The 22,993-nt window shown below is 36.2% G+C and overlaps 2 protein-coding genes and 1 long non-coding RNA gene across 3 annotated transcripts in view; 1 reads left to right on the top strand and 2 right to left on the bottom strand.

The window, feature by feature from the left end:
* The window catches only part of LOC121373521 (zinc finger protein 208-like), a 59,144-nt gene extending 41,062 nt beyond the window's left edge, over positions 1 to 18,082 (bottom strand). Inside the window, 3 exon segments of the mRNA XM_041500196.1 lie at positions 1,225 to 1,350; positions 11,493 to 11,677; positions 18,012 to 18,082. Coding sequence (XP_041356130.1) covers positions 1,225 to 1,350; positions 11,493 to 11,664 — 298 coding nt within the window. The 5' untranslated portion in view covers positions 11,665 to 11,677; positions 18,012 to 18,082.
* LOC121373523 lies at positions 6,243 to 10,112 on the top strand. The gene is made up of 3 exons (XR_005958086.1): positions 6,243 to 6,706; positions 8,655 to 8,705; positions 9,995 to 10,112. It is a non-coding gene; the product is annotated as an uncharacterized LOC121373523 (long non-coding RNA).
* Positions 18,083 to 19,978: 1,896 nt separating the features above from the next.
* The window catches only part of LOC121373604 (neurogenic locus Notch protein-like), a 46,392-nt gene continuing 43,377 nt past the window's right edge, over positions 19,979 to 22,993 (bottom strand). Inside the window, exons 23-24 of the mRNA XM_041500298.1 lie at positions 21,681 to 21,789; positions 19,979 to 20,115 (exon numbers count right to left, since the gene is read on the bottom strand). Coding sequence (XP_041356232.1) covers positions 21,716 to 21,789 — 74 coding nt within the window. The 3' untranslated portion in view covers positions 19,979 to 20,115; positions 21,681 to 21,715. The remainder of the gene's footprint in view (positions 20,116 to 21,680; positions 21,790 to 22,993) is intronic.

Here is a 22,993-nt window from a genome sequence, read left to right on the forward strand (position 1 = left end):
TTCAGGGCTAGCTCTGGGTCTAAGCAAAACTATTCGCCAAATTATCTTTAAATATGCAAAATCCACCAAACAGTTATTTTTACTCCAAATAAAATTGCATTAATCAATTACAAATGTATATGCATGATGTAAAACAATAATTCCTAAAATTTGTTGAAGCCTAAAACAACTGTTCTGGAAGTTATTTTGACAAGTTATTGACAACAGATAGATCTAGAAAATGAGGGAAGATTCACTTTGACTCCTACCAATAAACCAGCAAGGGATTTTTTATTATGACTTTCTAACAGGACAGTAGATTCCATGGCTTTAACGTCTGACTACTGCAGGCTAAGACAGATCATTCAAATGCTTTTCCAAACAGTAAATTGGTTACTCCAATCAACAAATTGTATTAATCAATTATGCATGTGCATTCCCCATAATTCCAACAATTTGTTGAAGATTTAAACACGAAACTCACTGGAAGTTATTTTGACAACAGATAGATCTAGAGAATGAGGGAACATTCACTTTGATCACATACATGTAGCCCACTCCTACCAATAAACCAGCAAGGGATTTTTTATTATGAACTTTCTTAGACAGGACAGTACATTCCATGGGCTTTAATATACATGTCGTAGGTCACGTACTGATTGGGATGGGGAAAAAACCCCAAGGGGTGATCAATCCTGTTACCCATCACACCTCAGGCAAACTTCACCGTATATCCCGTCCCATGTAAATATTATTACCAACCTTTAGAATGTTTATTTGATGATTCAGGCTTCCACTTCTCCCATCTTTATATTACCAACCTTTAGAATGTTTGAGATTATCCACTTTTCCACTCCTTGTCCCATGTTTATATTATTAGCCACTTTTAGAATGTCTATGTGATGATCCAGGCTTCTACTCCCAGAAATAAATTTTTGGGTATGGCGCTATGGAACTGAATGCAATCACAGTCAGCAGCGGATATGGGGTGCCTCCCCCAGAAAGAAAATGGGTTAAGTTTAGAGTCAGGGTTTAGAAAATCATATAGTAATGATAAGAGTAATTAATTTTGTTAAAACAAAACAAAAATCTACAAAAAATTTGGGTATGGCGCCATACCCATTTTACCCTCTGGCAGAAACCCTGACTCCTCGTCCATGTTTATATTATTACCCACCTTTAGAATGTCTACGTGATGATCCAGGCTTCCCACTCCTCGTCTCATGTTTATAGTAATATACCAACCTTTAGAATGTCTACGAGATGATCCAGGCTTCCACTCTTCGTCACTGTCATCAGATTCTACAATTATGTTTCTCCTCCGCCGTGCTCTAGGACCTTTCATAAATTCAGGCTTCAGAACTGGAAGTCCTGGAAGTGAGAGATAAATTTGGGGGTTTTCGAATATGAACCAAGTGGACCTTTTTCTATTTTGTTTTTGCACCACCAGAAACTCCATATGTATAAACCTGTATGTTTTAGTTCTGAAAGCGGACCATTTGCTTCAGCGGGGGGTGGGATGGGGTGTGTGTGTGTGTGTGTGTGTTCGTCTGAACCCCCCTAGCCTACGCCCCTGGACATGTACATGAGGGTGCAATTTCTAAGCATTAGAATAACAAAACTGACATCTTTGTTTGATTATTTGGGACTCTTTATTTTTTTTTTAAACCTCCCTTTTCAATCTTTAAAATTTCAATAAATTTTATCCTTTCCCCTCTCTTAGTTAACACAAATTGAAATAAAAATAACATTTAGTCCTTGTTGATTTTTGCATGAAATTTTAAGATATTTAAATGGATCGAGTAGAGTTGGGACCTGTCTATGGTGGGGTTGGGGGCATGTTGTTCTGCAAAATTTTGAAATATAGATAGTCTGAAACACAATTTCTTTGCATCGGAATAACAAAACTACATTTTTAATGATTATTTTGTACTATTTTAAGGTGAATTTGCATTGTAATAATGTGCATATTAATAAAGTTTAAAAACATTTTTCATTTTCAAGATAAGTCCAATAATTTAAAGATACTGAACGTATAATTAAATATCTGTAAAATTCCTGAACATATTACAGTGTACAATATGTCAAATACTTGACCCATTACTGGCACTAAAACATTTTCTTTTGCAGTCATTATCTCTGCATTAGAATTAAATGCATTCACATATCTTCACTTGTTCTATCATTAACATTGTTGGAGTCTGCCCAATAATCATTTGTCGACAGAATAATAAACCCTATAAATACACTTGTTTTAGTTAGTATCTGCTCACGTCTGTGGGAACAGAGTACATGTAATTCAACCAAGCATCTTTTTCTTGTTGCTCATTTGAATTTTTTCCCCTATATTTTTTCAAGCAATCCAGATACAGAATAACTATGGCTATATTCAGTAGCGACTCTTCACAAATGCCTCTCAATCTGTTTCTGCTTTCAGATACAAATTTCAGCATTAACCACTGCCTCTCATTCCCAAAGTTAAATTTTTAGCCTTATTACATACTTTGTGCAGTAGGCTACCATACGCATGCTGTGGAAATGATATAAATTTGGCAATTATGTTACCATTTCATTCAATGAAAATTGAACAATTTGAACTTAAATTATCACTTATAGTTATACTGGAAAACTGCTACACATCAAATAAAACTAGAAATCGGTTGAAAATGAAAATTAAACAACAAATCGGGCATACATATAGCTTCAGTTACAGGCAGAGCCCGTTTTCATTTTAGGCCCATCTCCCAACCCTCATACCATGGCACAAAGTTTGGGCTGTTAGACAGAGTGCAAATGAGGTTAGGAAGGTCCCCCTTATTCTAAAGGGACCCAACCTCAAATACTATAGACATATAAAATTCATAAAACAAAATAAATTAAAAACATACCTCAGAATTAGAAACCCAGTCACACATCGTGTGCACTTCTACCAACTTACTTGGGGTGTGGAAGCAACTAAATGTCAAGAATATGTTAATGAATGTGCTTGGGAATACATTCCTTGTACATGCTTTCGAATACGCCCACAATCAGAATCTAGCTACAACGTTCGTAAGAGATCGGAACACCGAAATCTGCCGAAGTCTTCCGAATAGTATGCGGAATTAACCGAAAAATACCAAAATACTATCTTCCTGTTGCACTGTATGAAGGCGACTGCGTGAGAATTTTCTCGTGAAACCAAAGCAAAAATTTGTTATATCAGTGAAATTAAATTAGTGACCTATTTGCAAACACATGCCTCACCCCCCTTAGAAAAAACTCTTCGGATTTACATCGATCTCAAAAGTGACCAATTTGGTCCCCAAAAATGCAGATTTCCACAGATCATTCTCACCCTTGGTAGCCTTGTGCTTGAAACATGTATGAGATACCTGTGGAAATTTTGTGCGGAACTTGGGTAGTCACAGACGCTACCAGTTATCTCAGAAATGAGCAGCTTGACCCCCAAATTTTTCTGATTCACTTTAAGGGTGGTAGTATTTATTTGTATATCCATGACGTTTATGTCGATTGATAAGCTGCAGGTAGGAGTTTTAGCCACATATTGTCATCTATGGGATTTGATTTGGTAGTATACACCCTCTAAACCAGAAATATCTTTGACAGAGTGCAGTTTTCTGTTTGTCTTTGGCAAATACCTGGGAATTTTGAGTTATTTCACCAAGGGTTTTTTCCGCTTGACAACAACAGCAGAACACTGGTCATTTTTGTAATTGATAACTGATTGTGAGTTAAGTTGAAAATAAATTTGATAGTTTTGCCAACAATAAAAATCACAACACACTGGGATTTGAATCATGGTTCGTTTCCAAAAATAATCATGGTCAGCAAAACACAATGATTAGAAATAATGGCTGTAAATGCTGGCCCATGGTTCATATAGGCAAGGACCCATAAAATTCAAGCACTTTTCAAGGACCTACCTTATGTTTTCAAGGACCATAAATACAAACCTTATAACCAGCCTTTTCGAACAATGTTTTTTTAATAGAAAATGTATGTTTATATAGACAGTACTTACCATTTGCAGATAATGTCGTCAAGTTTAACATGTTTAGCATTGTAGGCTTCACAAATGTCCTTTTCTAGTTGGCAAGAATTTAAAGTTTTCCCAGTAGTTCCGGCGTAATCATGTTAATCTTTGTTTTTTCTGTGTTTTTTGCTGTTTTCGTGCGATTTGAGTGCGATCTCGCCCATAGCGCCAATGTTAATATCCTTGCGACAACAGGAACACACGGCCTTTGACACGTCCATACTCTCTCTGATCCACGCATATTTTCGACACCACGTTTTGTTAAAAACACACTAGGCATATTTAAATTTGAACATGTGCTTGCAAAAACTTCAAAATCTAAGTGATTCTGTGTCGTCTCGCCTGACTATTGTTTGCAGTTCTCAAAACGAGGCTATTACGCTTGTCAATAATCGGTAAATCTCGGCTCTGAGGCATTCGGAACATAGCATTTGTCCCGGAATGGGCCGAGTACATTCGGGTCGCGGAACGTCGTGAGTGCTGGAATGAAAGTACGAACACGGAAGTAAAAATGCTAAATTTCTTTCGAGATTGTTCCGTAATTTCTGGTTAAAATGACGCGCTAGTCGTACTGACATGAAATTCAAGCACTTTTCAAGCACTTTTTCCCCCAAAAATAAGCACTTTTCATTTCAAACTCCTAAATTCAAGCACTTTTCAAGACCGTGTGAACCATGTGGCCACAATTAACAGGCCTCTGAAGATTGCAAGAACGACGTCAGTTTCTTTTGCCCATCGCTCACATGTTCAATTTGGTGTAGCCTGTTTTTGGCTATTATATTTAGGACATAATTTATATCGACAAAATGGATTATGCAAAAAAGAAATAATAAATCTGAATTAATTTTTTCATAACCCGGCCCTTACGGAAATAACCTATACAAACTTATAAGTGGAATATACTTTACTTATACACCACTTATAAGTTACCTATATATTGGTATAAGTGAAGTATCAGTGTGTATAAGTATAAGTGAAAAAAATGGTTAACTGATACTTCACTGATACTTCACATATATTTCACCTATAAGTGGTTTATCAGTGGTATAAGTGAACTGGAATTAAGACATTTTTTGCTCGTTTCTATAAGTGAAATATAAGTGAACAATTAGTTTGGAGATAGTCCTTTTGCAAAGGAAATAATGTGTTCCAAATGAATGGGGAAAAAACTAAGTCCAAGACATTTTCATGGTTATTTTTTAAAAATCCATAACTTCTCACAGGATTTATCGAATTCATTGGGAACAGTGGCTAAACAACCAAACATACATGTAGCAGATTTAGATAGTATTTATGATAATTTAAAAAAAAAAAAAAAAAAAAAAAAAAAAATGTTGGGGTGGGGGAGTCTATTGAAAGTGAGGGGGTAGTATGGGATAATTACAAGATATAATGATACATATGGTTATATATGATTAAAACAGGATCATCTTGTAATTATCCCATACTACCTCCTCACTTTCAATAGACTCCCCCACCCCGACACACCTGTCATAATAAAGATCTGTAAAAAGTAGCTGATGGGGGGGGAGGGGGGTGGTGATCCCCATCACAATGTTTATCGATCACAGTATGGATTTATTTTAGGGGGTGGGGGCTAAAAACGAAATATTACAGGGTAGGCTACCACTCACATCTCATATATATAATTATATTATTATTTCAATTAAATAATAAAATAAATAATTTAAAAAAAATAAAGTCAATAAAAATTGTTTTTAAAAAAAAATCATAATTATTGTTAATTTGTTGTTATTATAATAATACAGACACACATGTATACATGGCAGTTGCTGTCGGTGCTGTTGTTCCAGCTAGCCATGCTGTATTCATGCTGTACGTCTCACACCCACCCACCACCACTTTTTTTTTTTTACCAGATTGTGTGAAAATAGGCACAAAAACCAAATTAAAATGAATTGATATTACTATAACAGATTGTGCCCCCCCCCCCCCCCCCCCATTCCTTTCAGGTATCATTACTTTTGGTCTATTATTTATTAAGATTGATTTTGTTTTGGGTTTTTTAATCTGAATTTTCACACACATAATAATAAAAATGTTAGTTTTTTTGTTAAATCACAAGGAAGAAAAATAAAGTAACCTGGTGTATCACTCCCATCCCTGGTCCTCACAAATCCATTTATAGAAACTACACTCCATAGGCAAGATTTTTTTTTTTTTTTTTTTTTTTTTTTTTTTTTTTTTGGGGGGGGGGGGGGGCGAATTCTTCGTGATGGGATCATCACAAAAACAAAAAACAAAAAAACACCTTTAGGTAACCTCATCTATATTCGCTAGGAAAAATATGAGCTTTGGTATTAAAAAAATAATAATAGAAAGAAAAAAAAAATGCGATGCCATACGCACTGTGTCGTCTTAAAAGACCAACGAAGGTTAAAAGCGATAATATGATTGGTCGGTTCCTGAACAGTCATACCTGGGATTTGATTGGCTTAGAGATAACAACAGGAAAAAACGCGCCATTTGCAGTTTGCCAAAATAAATTTAATAATAAATAATGACAAAACATTGTGTATTTTGCACTATGAATTAGATTTGAGATCATTTTGATTGAGCAGAAACAATCACAGTTTATTACCGAATACTTGGCTATGGCGGAAAATGAAGAACTTCGGTCAAGTTTCGGATGTCCTACTATTTTCGTCACGTTTGGAAGGGAAAAAAACGGTAAACATGATTTTACTATTTTCTTACTTATTCTAGACACCTTTAATATATAAGTTGACATCTTTAACTGTATTTGTTCAAATATTGTGTGATGTTTGATGACAATCGAACGAATGTAACGTGTTCTACATGATGCAACATTGGGTTACGACACAGAAAATTTCCAAAATGGCCAATCAAGGCATATTTTTCGGGGGCAATTTAAATACACATAGATCACGTTGACATCATAAATAATACATTTAAATGCAAAATAAATATTTTAAGATGCCAAATTGATGCATTTATTACAGAATTTTTTTGTTATTTCACCGATGGGTACAGATTTTTACAACGATAGTAATGCTTTTTTGGGGCGATTTAGATCACATGACCAGTTTCACGTACTCTGATAGGTCAGCAGTCTTTGTTTACAAATTAATTTAGTTTTAATGGGTTTAATTTATTTAAAGTATCACAAGTAGCAGTCATTTTTCATTTTATTTAGTAATATATATTGTGTTGGGGTACCATATGTTTCGTCCCCAAACCAGTTCGCCCCCAGTCAGTTCACCCCCAACTATTAGAGGGTTCGCCCCCTCCCCTAATATTATGTTAGGTAATAAAAATGATTTTGGCTTAGGTAATTGGTTGTTTGGCAAGTCTTCCTTATTCCCCCCCCCCCCACCCCCCGCCAAATTGTTTGTTTTTTAAATATTTGTTAGAAATTAATGTAAGGTTAGAGATAGTTATTAATAGATTTTTTTTTTAAGCTTATAAAACATTTTGTTTGATAATTTTAAGCAACATAATGTGTATATTTCATAATCCTTTCTGGTGATCATGCTTGGGGTCCCAACGTCATGCATTCATATTTTTTTTTGTACATTCAAAATTAATTATTTGAAAGTAAAATTTGGTTTGGGCTACAATAAACCTGAATTGTTTAGGGTACCAGACGTTTCGCCCCCAAATCGGATGTCAGTTCACCCTCGCATGCTTAACCAGTTCGCCCCCACAAAGGTACCAGTTCACACCCATAAAGATTTATATGTATTAATTAATTGAACTGGTGATTATGTCAAATGTGCCCGCACTGACTCAGGATCCAACCAAATCGTGGAAAGACGACAATCCCTCCCCTCTAAGAAAAGAAAGACACACACACACGGTTTAACATGCCTCTAAAGAAACAATACAGTAATTGTTTAAAAGTAACAAATAATTGGGATTTGGGGGCGAACTGACAAATAGTTGGGGGCGAACTGGTACATGGGGCGAACAGGTCAAACTGGGGGCAAAACGTCATGGATTCATTGTCTATACAAAAAGTAAGTTTGTTTTGTTTAAAGACACCACTAGAGCACATTGATTTATTAATCATTGGCTATTGGATGTCAAACAGGTAATTTTGACATATAATTTTTGAAAGGGAACCTGCTAAAAATTAATTAGTAGCAATGTATTTTTATCTATGCACCATCCCACAACAGGATAGCACTTACCAAGATGAAATACATACGAAATCGTGCAACAATTGCCGATCGATGCATACTTATTGTTTGCTGAGAATATATATAAAATTAAAAAATTACCTTGAAATATTTATACCATTATATTTTGTGTTGCTTGTTTACTCTGTTCACTTCACCCCCAACTGTCGGTATGGATGCCCCCAAATATGTACAACACATCTTTGGTTGCATTTTGTATTTATATTATTTTATATTACTTTGACTGGGGTGTGATATCAAGCCTTTTCGCCCCATGCCAGTTAATTTCTTTTCAAAACGTTTGTCTTCTCTTTTGAAAAAAACTATAAAACTCTTAAACTGACACAGAAAAATTCTTGGATAGGATATTGACATACCTTTGGGGATGGATTGGTTTGCATAAGGATGAAATGGACATTTACTTTGATTACAAGAAACACAAGTTATATATATATATATATTTTTTTTTTCTTCAGAAAAATCGTCAGCGCATTCTGGTCATCATATTATGGAAATATTTGTGACTGGTATGTATTTAGCAAACAATAATCTTGTTTTAAGATGCATGACTTGATGCATAAGAGGTGGTCTTTCAATGTCACAAGCCATTATACATAATTATTCAAAAATGTTTGATTATACCAGATCACTTGGAAATTAACTTTAACATGTGTTATCAGGTTAGTAGGAAATGCAATCTCTGCATGACAGTTAGTTGGTAATTTTTAAAACATCTATTTCAGGATAATAACTTTTACACTTTCCTTAACATTAGAATTTTTTTTTTTTTTCAATTCTTCCTTGTCCGCCCATATTCTTGAGTGAGCATCTTGAATTAAACATTTTAATAATAAAAAAAGTAACTTCCAGTTTACATTTGAACAGCATCTGACATCACATGTATGGTCACTGACAAGCATGCAGGGCTTTTTCTCGTTCTAACCAGTGCACCACAACTGGACAAAGACTGTGGTATGTGCTTTCCTGTCTGTGGTAAAGTGCATATAACAGACCCCTTGCTGCATTAGAAAAGCTGTAGCAGGTTTCCTCTGATGACTACGAGTCAGAATTACCAAATGTTTGACATCCAATAGCCGATGATTAATTAATCATTAATTAAGCGAGAAGAAACCTGCTACAATTTTCCATTAGTAGCAAGGGATCTTTTATATGCACTATCCCACAGACTGGATAGCACATACCACAGCCTTCGATATACCAGTCGTGGTGCACTGGCTGGAACAAGAAAAGCCCTAAGGGCCCATCGACAGGGATCGATCATGGGTCAACCGTGCATCAATCGAGCGCTTTACCCCTATAGCTGGAAATGAGTTGCATGCAGTTCTATGATGTACATTGTAGTAGACATGTACAAACTAATACATGTAGATAAATGCATGTTTTTTTTTTTTAATTTCATTATTTCCCTCCCAGTCCAACACCCTTTATCTTTTCGTAATAGTTTATATTTTGTAGGCCTGAAAATTGGTACAGATTCTTTAGATTCAAATATATATCATGTATTTTATTTTTTTATTTCTTCATAATTAAAATTAAAGGTCAACATTGAATAGTTCAAAGTCTGTTTTATCCTTGAGATTTGACTGATACCAGGTAAAAAAGTAAACTTGAAAATTTAACTGAAAATTAGTTTTTCTCTTGAAGTTTTGATTCCCCACACCTGAAACTTGGTAGCTAGGCTATGATTCTCTAGGGTAGTCTTTTTAAAACTAACAGAAAGAACTAAATGTTTACATTAATAATAAACAATAGCTAATTACATAGCAGATCTATCCAGACTACATTTGTTTTTCAGAATCCCATCTGAATGTTGGATGACATATATCAAGATGACACTGAACAGGACATAACTGAGGAAAATGGATGTGAGAGAATCCAATCTAACAGTTGGAAATAAATATATATATTATTTATAAAATATTTGTTTGCGTATACTGTTCAGATATATTAGTGAAAGAAATGTTTTATTTAATGACGCACTCAACACATTTTATTTACGGTTATATGGCGTCAGACATATGGTTACGGACCACACAGATTTTGAGAGGAAACCTGCTGTCGCCACTACATGGGCTACTCTTCCGATTAGCAGCAAGGGATCTTTTATTTGCACTTCCCACAGGCGGGATAGCACAAACCATGGCCTTTTTTGAACCAGTTATGGATCACTGGTCGGTGCAAGTGGTTTACACCTACCCATTAAGCCTTGTGGAGCACTCACTCAGGGTTTGGAGTCGGTATCTGGATTAAAAATCCCATGCCTCGACTGGGATCGAACCCAGTACCTACCAGCCTGTAGGCCGATGGCCTACAACGACACCACCGAGGCCGGTAGATATATTAGTGAGTCAGAATGAAACATCACTTTGTTAAGACTATTGTGCTTCAATTTTTATGTTTTGTGGACAGCTACATGTAGTTTACAGATAGGGTGTGTAAGCGGTGGCACTAATACAGCAATTGCCTGAGAATATTGAAATGTGGCCTCCAAGGACAGATTGCTGCCTATTTTCATTTGTTTAATGATTAGTTCATCACCGACTACTGGATGTAAAAAATTAAATGGATAATTAATTCTGACCCATAGTCTTCAGAGGAAGCTCTCTACATGTTTCAAAGCAGCAAGTCATCTTTTATATGATCTTTCCTTGGACAGGAACGAACATACCACTGCCTTTGATAGATATTCACTTATACAGCAGTATCTCTAAAATATCGGTGAATCACTTGTATTTCACTAATTATACTTCACTTATACAGTGTTTTTTGTAAAATATCGGTGAATCACTTATATTTCACCTATACTTCACCTATACTTCACCTATACTTCACTTATACAGCAGTTTCTGTTAAGTATTAGTGAATCGCTTATACTTCACTTATATTTCACTTATACAGCAGTTTCTGTTAAGTATTAGTGAATCGCTTATACTTCACTTATATTTCACCTATACTTCAATTACACAACAGTATTAGTGAATCGCTTATACTTCACTTATATTTCACCTATACTTCACTTATACAGCAGTTTCTGTTAAGTATTAGTGAATCACTTATACTTCACTTATATTTCACTTATACAGCAGTTTCTGTTACACTTCTGTTAAATATAAGTGAATGACTTACACTTCACTTATATATATATAGTTAACACTTCACCTATATGTCACATATACTTTGTATAAGTGATACCTCATTTGCATACAAAATCCTAATCGTTTACTTATAAGTCACTTATACTTGAAAAGTATTAACGACTTATACTTCACTTATAAGTGAAAAATATAAGTTACCTAAAAGTCCCATCATTTCATAGTTCTTCCTCATATTCCTCAGTCTCAGTTTTTCATAATCAGACATACTGGAAAATTCTGCTTTGGTGAAAAATGATTCAATTTCATCACAAACCTCTGTCTGAAGCAAAGTGTTCAGGTCAGCGCCATCCAACTGTCCAAACGTCGACATCGTTTCTGAAAATCTAAATATCAGGAATATATAGCAGGGTGTGCATTTTATGGTTGCCTGGTTCCACCAGGCAATTCAGTGTTTGAGTTTTAAAAATTTTGGCCAGTATCCCAGTTGGATACTAACATTTCAAAATCTGGTATCCCACCTGAGAATTTAGTATTATATGGCAACCCGGTGGGATACTGGGTTCTTGAAGTCTGGTATCCAAAATCAAATTCTGGTATCCCCAGGATATCGGGATACCGTTAATCTCGAACACTGCAATTAGTGAAAATAATATTGGGCAACTCAAAACCTTTTCGTCAGTTGCCTGCCTGTTATAATTTATTTCGGAATGTCCAAAATGTAATGTTTGTAAAACAACCAGAAAGTTACTTTTGATAATAATGGTATGTAAAATATGCAGCCAAACCAATACAAGTTTTCTGGGGATATGTGTTTCTTGTGCAGTTCTCTGTTATAAAACACTGAACAGTTTTGTTTTGAAAAGTTCTGGCTTTAATCCAATCCACTAATTATTTCAGCCACCGAAATGGGTGACTTTGCTAATATTTATGGCTGATGCAACAATTTTTGACACGGGAAACTGCTACATTACAGCCAATTTAGTACTCATTTGAAGTTCAATTGAAGGGTAGAAATAGTAATAAAAAGATAGCTATTTGCATAACCACTACCTCTTAATCATTAATATACTTTAGAACCAATTTGTGTATGTCCATTTAAACTGATCTATGCCTAGTTCGGTACACTACTTTAAAAAGAGAAGAATTTTTTTAATTAATTCGGGCTATTCAAAAGTTGCACGGGCAAGTCAAAGTGTCGACATAACTCGCCCGAATGGCAGGTAAACATAGACCGGCCTCAGTGGTGTAGTGGTTATGCCATCAGACTTCTGGCTGATAGGTACTGGATTCGTATGCCACCTGAGACAATGGGGGATTTTTCATGCCAGTACAGACTTCAACCCAGAGTGAGTGCACCGCTATAGGCTCAATGGGTAGGTGTAAGGCCACATACACCAAGCTTCACCCACTTCACGGGTGCGATTATGGGTGTGTCTCCCGAATGTATTAAAAAAAATTTTTAAAAGAAGAAAGAAAAAAAGTAAACAAAAATCCCAAGTGCACACTCTGATATAGTGAAGCCTATTGAACCCAGGTAACCTTTTAATTCATTCATGGATATAGCTCATATTTATTCAGTATATAGACAGAATTCAATGATTATGAGCCGACATGTTTAGTTTGATCTCAAATCAAAACACAGGAATTTTAGTGCTGTTGTCAGAATGCACTGAAAACTTCTTAAAATTTGACCACGTGAACAAAATTGGAACTACATTGTATAAAGTCCTAGATTGGTTGTAGATGAAAGGTATCTTATCCTAACCCTAACCCTACCTTAGAAGATTCAAGTGTAACTGCTGTAATCTACTACACACACTTGTAAATAATAGTAATAAAATAATAATTTTAAAAAATCATCAGCTGGAGTTTAAAAATATGACCACTCTTTATTTCATGCGGTCCAAAAAGGGAAGCAATTCCATTAACCCTCAGTAGACAAGCAACACACTACATGTGACTGTCAGTTCTAGATGTTGGAATAGACATGGTTTCTGCACCATATAATTATGGGAGTTTGACCTCTTTTCAACATATTTCTCGCTCCAACCAGTGCACCACGACTGGTATATCAAAGGCTGCGGTATGTGTTATTCTGTCTGTGGGATGGTGCATATAAAAGATCCCTTGCTGCTAATCGAAAAGAGTAGCCCATGAAGTGGCGACAGCGGGTTTCCTCTCTCTATATATCTATGTGGTCCTTAACCATATAACCGTAATTAAAATATGTTGAGTGCATCGTTAAATAAAACATTTCCTTCCTTCTAAGTTTCAACATTGCAAATAACTTAACAGTCAATTCAAAAAGTTTGTTTTGTTTAACGACACCACTAGAGCACATTGATTTATTAATCATTGGCTATTGGATGTCAAACATTTGGTAATTCCATATACACCATCCCACAACCTTTGATATGCCAGTCATATGGTACAAATAGTCCAATGGGCCCCAACAGGGACTGATCACAGACGGACCGTGTATCAAGCGAGTGCTTTACCACTGGGCTATGTCCCGCCACCAGTGAAATCAACTGAGATTCCAACAATAAAATGAAAGGTGTCCTCATTTCAGTGGAGCTATAGGAAAATGAAAGGTGTCCTCATTTCAGTGGAGCTATACGATATAGTGTTTTCCCTAGCTTGTTTTAGCATGGTGCTGCACCATGCCTCAATAGTCTTGCCTTAATCAGGACCATGTTGCCCTGAGATTAAACAAGCCTTTTTCAGTAATTAATTCTAAAATTGCCTTTATAAAACACCAAAAAAGGTATTATTGATTAATAAAATATGCCTTTTATATGTTTTACCATTCATTTATTAAAGCAAGCACATAAATTACATTAATGTTTATTTCAATTAATCTTTGTTTATTTTTAATGAAATACAAGTGCCCCGAAAATGGTGAAAATGCCCCAAAAGTGTTTGGTCTACCATGCCTTGCCAAATTTCTAGGGAAATCACTATCTATCACCTACAGAACATTCATTTGCTGGTGTGATACAGGGCACGAAATAAACGGTATCACATCGCAAAATGCTACACAAATATCGTGGTTTGCTAGTCAAATGCAATTTTTAATTGTAATTAAAAATATATATTATTATGAACATGTGCATGGCATTCAAATGTAGACTAAATTCAGTCCCCGGATCTATAGTTTAGAGTGCAATTAAATTGTCAAAATTCTGAAAGGCACACCAGGTCAGAGGTCCCATATATGGTAAAATATTTGGCATATCGAGGAGTTCCGAATGCCCGACTCTAGACGCTTTGGCCGATAAAATAATTTTTTCAATTGGCAAATCATATTTCTTAACACTATTCGGCATTATCCGGTTTTTAAAAAATATTTATATTTTTGTTTAATTAATAAATGAAAGTTTCATTGTTTTTCATTGGTAATGTGGTACTACAACGAAAACCTGGTCAACTTCAACGTATAACTTGTTAGTAACCTCTTGGTGTCTCTATTAGCAAAAAGCGCAAGTGTATTTTACGAAAATTGCCAAGTCTCGAACTTAGAATAATCTCGATTTTACAATACTTGACCAAAAAATTACCATTGGATATATTTTATTTATTGTGTACTAAGCCGAAAGCAAGGGTTCTAAAAGTGATTCGACCTTAGGACCGAAATTAATTAGGCCTAGTGCAGGGCGCATATTAAGTCAATACTTTTCTCAATTCAGACGTAGAAAGAACCACACTTTCTACGTCCCTTCGGACTAAAATTTAATATGCTCACCGAAACTGGTTTCCCCAAGAGATACATTTCTAAAATAGTGTTACACGCGGAATATTTTGTTTTCAAAACATTGATTAGCGATAATTCAAGTCAATTGAAAATTGTTTAGCAGCTACTGTTTAATGTTTTAAAATTGTGTAGCCTAGCAATCTCTGAAACTTTCGTAGCAAATTGCAACGCGATATTGGTACAGGTGATGCGCCAGTTCCGGATCACTTCCGGATCACCTGTAGTTACCGATCAGTCTGTCGGTATATTCAATTTTTAGTCGTTTCTGTGTAAATTTCATTAAACAAATATTCTAACAAACAAATAATACATGTTTCATGAAATTGTACGTAAAATAACTGTAACAGTATATAGTCTTGGTTTTATTTTGGACGGCGATACATAACCACTATTAAAACTTTACACGAGCAGACGACATGAAAAAAAAGAAGACATTTACAAAGAGAGATGAAGTTTTTGATGTTTTTCTTTTTATATCCTTTGAAATTTTATAGTACGAGTAGGGGAAACATATATAGATTGTGCATGACTAGTTTTATGAAAAGTGATGCTGCAAACGACTTACTGTAACTCCTCAAAGGGGACACACTTGATATGCCAGTTGCGGATCACTCACAAAATGGAAGTATTTACATTGTAACTGCCGCTAGATGGGGCGATGAACGCAGGGTTTATCTCAAGACTCAAAAACGTTGAACACGGTGGAATTTTTTTCTCCCACTTTTTCCCCCTTCCTTTATAACAATAATGATGATGATGATGATGATGATGATAATAATTATTATTTTCTTCTTAAACCTCTCTTGATTCGTCATTTTAACAACTAGTTCATAATAATTCGACTATGTCTCGGGGCCCATGTCATAGTAGCCCTAGCCTGTTCGTCCCATTGTCAGTCATCCTCTACAAAATATTATATTAATCGTTGTAGTTCCACCTATTTTTCTTGTATTATTTTTGTTTTCTACAGGTAATGACAATATGTATATAATGTAAAGACACGTATTTTATAAACTGAAACTACGATTTTAAGTGTTTGTCCACTTCTCTCTCACGTTATATTTGTAAGCCTACATGTAATTAGCCATTCGTACGCAGTCATTCACAAATATGGCTAATATAAATAAAATGTAGTTTTTTAAAATTCCATTTTCGTTTAATTCGGGCAAAAATCAGTCTGCCCTGCCCCCTACAAAAATAAGAGCCTGTATGACCTGTTAGATCGCCAGTCTAGAATCGCTAAAATCGCTGCACACGTGTCTTTGTATTTGCCCCATAAGACTATTGAGTAATGTTGCCCCCCCCGCCCCCTTTCAGTGTGAGAGCCGTCCACCCCTATTGCTTGCTTGATTGATTGACTGACAAAAAATGAAAAAAAGTACTGTACAAAGAAAAGAATCGGCACAAGTTTGACATGAGGATCTTTATAAAACCATGCCACCGCCATTGGTCTTGTTTCGCATGTGCCATTGCACGTCCTTTTCGCATACTCGACTACTCGACTTTGGCAGAGAGGGGGAAGGGGTCCTCTATTTGGTTTTGTTAACGAAGTGAAAATCTCTTATTCGGCTTAATTATAATTCGCATTTAAACATGCAGTCTGTACCACTATAGGGTGGATTATTTTTTTCAGTGGAATTTTTGTTTTACACAATCGCATTCTGATGCAGGAGAGTCAGTCGGCCACTGATCTGTGTATTCACACGGTCAATCTGAGCTAGCCCTAGCCTTTAGACCGTCGTTGAAAATAATTTTGTATTCAGGAGTAGATCCAGGAATTATTTTGCGGGGGGTGGGAGACTAACCAGAAAAGGGCAAATGGAACAACACGTCAAAAATAATAATTAATAATTTTCTTTTGTGACTGTTTTGTGTGTGTCACTATATTAATATTTATCATTATTAACAAGGGGTCTAACCGTCCTGCTTCAAAATTATTTGCTTAATTTCAATATTTAAACAGGGGCGGATTATATCCGGCTAAAAAAAAAAAAAAAAAAACCCCACCACGTAGATAACCTGTAAAATTTATAATTTCGGACCCCCCTCCCCCCCCCCCCCCCACACCTAAAGCATAATCCGCCCCTGTATTATGATAAATACTAAACAGTCCCAAAGTTGATATTTTGCTATGTCATTTCTTTCTATTTTCAAGCCTTTGTTCCTTTCACAAAGAAAATGTGACTTTTAAAAGTCATCAATATAATAATAATAATAATAATAATAATAATAATATATTATTATTATTATTATTGATATATACGATAATAAATGAAAACAATTATTTATTATTAGTAATAATAATATTAATTATTATTATTATATACTAGAATGCCAGAAATCAAATATAATTCAACTTGTTGAAAGTACACAACGAAAATAATAAGGATCGCGCACCTTTACTTTTGACACACGCCCCATGTATCTCACGTCATGGGACGCCATCGTTGATTTTCAATCGATTTTAGAAATTGCTAATTAGGGGCGTAATCAGGAGGATGGGAACCCTATGGAGTTGCAAATGATCATAAAATATGTCCGGCAGGATCCACGAACGTGCTGAAAGTGCTAACATGTTGGAAATAGTGTTTTTGAAGGCGTAAGCCTCTATTTTTCGAAAGTGATCCGGAACTGGACAAAGTGATCCGCAACTGGCGCAAGTACGCCAGCTCGAACAACACTGTTTTTGGTGCCAAATGTTTACCTAAATTTACATTTTATATCACTGTTTATTTATATGGTTGATTATCTTTATTACCAAGAATTTCTTTTAAAGTCATACGCGCGCATGTTGACAGAATTCACAATTTTGTTTGAAGTGATCCGGAACTGGCGCATCACCTGTAATTGGCCAATACAGAAGTTTGATCGACCCGCCCACAAATTATATTATAAGAAATGGTAAGCACATTGAAACCTTAATTATGATATACATATGTGTTCTCACTTAAACTATTTCTTACCAGCACAATTCTTACAAATTGAATTTTCCCAATCAACAACTTCTTCGTCTGCTTCTTTCAAGACAAAAGACGCTTATATAACAAACTCAATTTCATTGGCTGGTTTGGCATATTCTGCTAATGAGCCTCAATATGAGCATGCGCGGTTATTCAGTGGAAGGAGGGCCGCTTAGGGAGGGGGTTTGAGGAAATGGGTAGACTAAGAAAAGACTATCCAAAGTGGTGTTTTTTTTTTGTTTGTTTGTTTTTTGGGAGGGGGGGTCAATAATTTCAATTTGGCATCACAAAACAAAATGCATGGAAAACATTTTAGAAATACCGCCGGGTACTAGCGTAGGAAGCGAGTGTGTGTGTGTGTGGGGGGGGGGGGGGGGGGGGCAGGCACATGTCCACCCCACCTTTTGGCAATAGCGATGTTTTTTTGTTTGTTTTTTTAAATATATATTTATACATGTATTAAAATACATAATATATGTGCCGGATTTAGACCGTGTGGGGCCCGGAGCACTCCAGGTTCGGGGGCCCGCATCATAGAATAAAAAAACAACTAATTTTATAATTATTACATTTTTTTAATAAATTTAATTAAGGAAGTCCTTAGTCTGGGGGGGGGGGGGGGGGGCACGGAGCAATTTCCCTCTTATAAATCCGGCACTGTATGTGTCTCCCCCCCCCCCCCCCCCCCCCCCACACACACACACTTTCTGGCACCTTCCTACTCCCTTGACCGGTAACAAAAAAGTTCAATTTTTATTTGCAGTTTGTAAAAACATTGATCAATAGGCTTATAACAAATAAATAGCAATACTCACACATGAAGAATGACATCTACATGGAGTATGAAATAGTTTCATCAATCAAGTTTGAGCAGAATAAAATTCATATTGTAAACAAGTATGAATTAGCCATGGCTGTAGGCCTACATAGCTTCTTTTTTGGGGGGGGGGGGGGGGGGGGGGATCTATAGGGACGTGTAGTTTGAAAAAAGGCCACACAAAATAACACTATAACATGAATGTAAAATCAATAATCAATTATCCAAAGGCATAGGAATTAAGGTTCTAAAAAGTGTGGGGGTGGGGCGCACACACACACACACACACACATATATATATATATTTATAAACCATTGAGCACTGCTGCTACTGGATCACTTCAGTGTTATCGTAAATACTAGCTGGACTAATCCTGTAGACTAGATGATGAAAATTACATATACTTTATGTAAATTAAGCTAGCACTGGCGTAGGAAGCGGGGGCATGTGCCCCCACTTTCTAGCAGCAGTGGTGGTTTATATTATATTTATCTCAAACATTCGGTAATTAATATGGATCTCAAACATTTGGTAATTTTGACATATATAGTCTTAAGAGAGAAAACCCGCTATATTTTTCCATTAGAAGCAACAGGTCTTTTATATGTACCATCACACAGACAGGATAGCAAATACCTCAGCATTTGATATACCAGTTGTCCAGCACTGGCTGGAACGAGAAACAGTCCAACAAGCCCACTGACGGGGATCGATCCTGGACTGACGGAACATCAGGCGAGTGCTTTACAGGCGCGGATGCAGGATTTCTGAAAGGAGGGGTGGGGGTCCAAATGTGATGACTGACCTCTCCTTTTACACAGAACAGTTAATATAATCACGTTTCCCCTTAAAGGTTATAGTCAGTTTTCAAAAAGGGGGGGTCCGGACTTCTGGACCCTTTATCACTGACCTACATCCGACCCCGAAAGATGGTTAATTAAGGACCACACAGATAATGAGAGGAAACCCGCTGCCACCACACAATGGGCTACTCTTTCACCAATTCACAGACAGGACAGTACATACCATGGCTTTTCTTACAAACATGGTGCACTGTCTGGAACAAGAAATAGCTCAATGGGCCCACCGACGGAGATTGATCCTAGACTGACATGGGCTATGTCAAACTCAGATTACAAAAACAATAATAAATTAGATTCATAGTTTTAATGTCAATGTCTTTTTTAGTTATTACACTTGTTTTACAGTTGTACATTTGTGAAACTTGACGCAGCTTCAAGTGTGAATTAATTATGACTTCTTCGAGAACCACCCAGTTAGTACTGGCACTGAAAGAAACAAAGAAAAGAAATAAATGATTAACATTAAAGCTGCAATGTCAAGAATATTTGAATTAATCAGGAAATGGAAATGTTTTTTATTTAACGACGCACTCGACACATTTTAATTATGGTTATATGGCATATGGTTGAGAACCACACAGATATTGAGAGGAAACCCGCTGTCGCCACTTCATAGACTACTCTTTCCGATTAGCAGCAAGGGATCTTTTATATGCACCATCCCACAGACAGGATAGCACATACCACGGCCTTTGATATACCAGTCGTGGTGCACTGGCTGTGATGAGAAATAGCCCAATGGGCTCACTGACGGGGATCGATCCCAGACCGACCGCGCATCGAGCGAGCACTTTACCACTGGGCTACGTTAATTCAGGGGCGGATCCAGGATTTTGTAAGGGGGTGGGGGTGTACATTTTTTATAAAAAGGGCAATTAGAGTTTGTTAAAGAAGAAGTTTGTTTTGTTTAACGACACCACTGGAGCACATTGATCAATTAATCATTGGCTAGTGGATGTCAAAAATTTGGTAATTCTGACTTGTAGTCATCAGAGGAAACCTGCTACATTTTTTTCTAATGTAGCAAGGGATCTTTTATATGCACTTTCCAACAGGCAGGAAAACACATACCACAGCCTTTGTCCAGTTGTGATGCACTGGTTGGAACGAGAAAAAACCCAATCAGCTCAATTGATCCACCAAGGTGGTTAGACGTCCTGCGATGCAAGCACCTCAAGCGAGCGCTCGCCCGACTGTGCTAAATCCTGCCCCTAGAAATTGTTGAAGACTGTGTTGAGTGCGTCGTTAAAACATTAAATGTCCAAGCTATGCTTCCAAGTTCTGTGGCCAGTGCCCCAAAACTTTTGCTAATCGAAAAGATCGTTCAGAGATGTCTTTTCAGGGCAATTTATTACTGTATAGTGAATAATGATTTTTACAACAAAAAAAATCATTAAAAAGGACCCTTCAAATGAGCAGAGGTTAAGGGGAGCCATACATGTAATAAAAAATTCATCAATTCAAATCCAAGATGTTTCAAAAGGTGTTTCTTAAAAAGGGACATGCCCTATTTTTACAACACCAAAAATATTTTTCACTATTAGAGGGTTTAGGGAGACTACATTTAAAACATTTGATCAATTCAATTGTTTAGATTATCAAAATTTCCATACAACCAAAGTGTTTCTTCATCTGGTGTTTTCACTTCTAATACCATAAAGTGCATTTTTCATTTTTTAACAAAAATTATAAAAAAAGGTGTATTTGAGAAGTAATGACTTTATGTGCAGTGTCACAGAGTTCTAGTCTAGCTTTTTTTAAGGGATATTTTTCTGTCGTCAATTAATATCACAGGGACACTGATTTTACTGCATTGTAATCGACTATCAGAAATGTGTTACAGGATTGTAGATTAACTAAACTTAAGTGTATATGTTTCTGGGTTGAATACTAAGGTCTGTCATTATATATATAAAGCCCAAATATTTGCACTTATTTTTTTAAATTTTATTTCCTAAAACAAAAATTCTAGTACGTAAAAACTTATTTACGATCAAATCCAACTCCTGACTTGCATGTGCACGTGTCACAGCCTCGACTGTCTTGCTTGTATCCAAGGAAACACATAGCGATTTGGACAGGTCAGTCCTGGGCAGTTATCTGAAAAAATAACATTAATTTATTTTTTTAAATATTAGTGACACCAACCTCCCAGTCCAACCCTGGTAATTAGCTATAGCAATAGGCAATCCTGTGAAGATTGCTGTGGTGTTTTTAATCTTCTGTAGCATTTATTAGTCCCCTTCGGTTCCAACCGGAAGGGACTATAGGTTTTGTCTCTTTCCTTCTGTCTGTCTGTCTCCGTCCATCTGTCTGTAAGTATGTCCCACATAGTTTTCCAGATGTTTTTTTTTTTAGAATGCCTTGAGATATTCAGCTGAAATATATGTGTATGGCTTCATCATGTATTGTTACAGATACAGTTTGACTTTCATGGCGATTTACTCAGTTTTGACGGAGTTGTGGCCCTAAAACGTAGGAGATATGAATATTTGTTTTCCAGACCTTTTTTTTTCCAGAAAGCCTTGAGCTATTGACCCGGAATTTTGTGTATAGCTTTACAATGTACTATTACAGATCAAGTTTGACTTTCATGGCGATTTACCCATTTTTGACTGAGTTATGGCCCTTCAATTTTCGAAATACGAAAAATTGTTGGGTTGGTAGGGACATGTATTACTTCAGCAGTACTCTCAAAATGCTTGTTTTGCCATGGAATGTTCAATGTTCAATTGTCTATGTTATTGTATTATTTATTAAGAAATTAATCTTCTCTCTAGGCCGTAGAGACTATATTTCCATGACATGCTTTTGCCGTGGCCATTTTCTTAATTGCCAGGGCCCCGTTCCACAAAGCGATCTTAGCCCTAAGATCAACTTAAGTGCATAGGGTAGCTACACGCCTCAGGTAATCTTAGGGCTAAAATCACTTCATGGAACGGGGCCCTGGTTGCCCGTCCATAGCAGTAAGGTATTTTTATGGTGACTGATATTACATTTAAAGGAAATTTTTGAAATTCACATGCCAACATGCCTCTCAATGTTAACCTGAAAACATAATTAAAAAAACCCCGACAAAATGTGCTTGAAGCAGGGTGGGGTTTGACCCCTGAAACTCCCCCTCTGCGTATAAAACAAAACGATAAAATCGGAAAATGGAATATTTGTCTGTCCGCTGTATTTACTGAAAATAGCGGATAAAGTAGGGAGCTATAGTGCGTGGTGAAGTCAGATTGGCTATTACAAAGTTGTCAGACGCCATGCTTTTGAAATAAAAGTCGCTCCTAATTTCAATTGTTGGATT

Source organism: Gigantopelta aegis, chromosome 5 (assembly GCF_016097555.1).
Source record: "Gigantopelta aegis isolate Gae_Host chromosome 5, Gae_host_genome, whole genome shotgun sequence".
Lineage (NCBI taxonomy): Eukaryota > Metazoa > Mollusca > Gastropoda > Neomphalida > Peltospiridae > Gigantopelta > Gigantopelta aegis.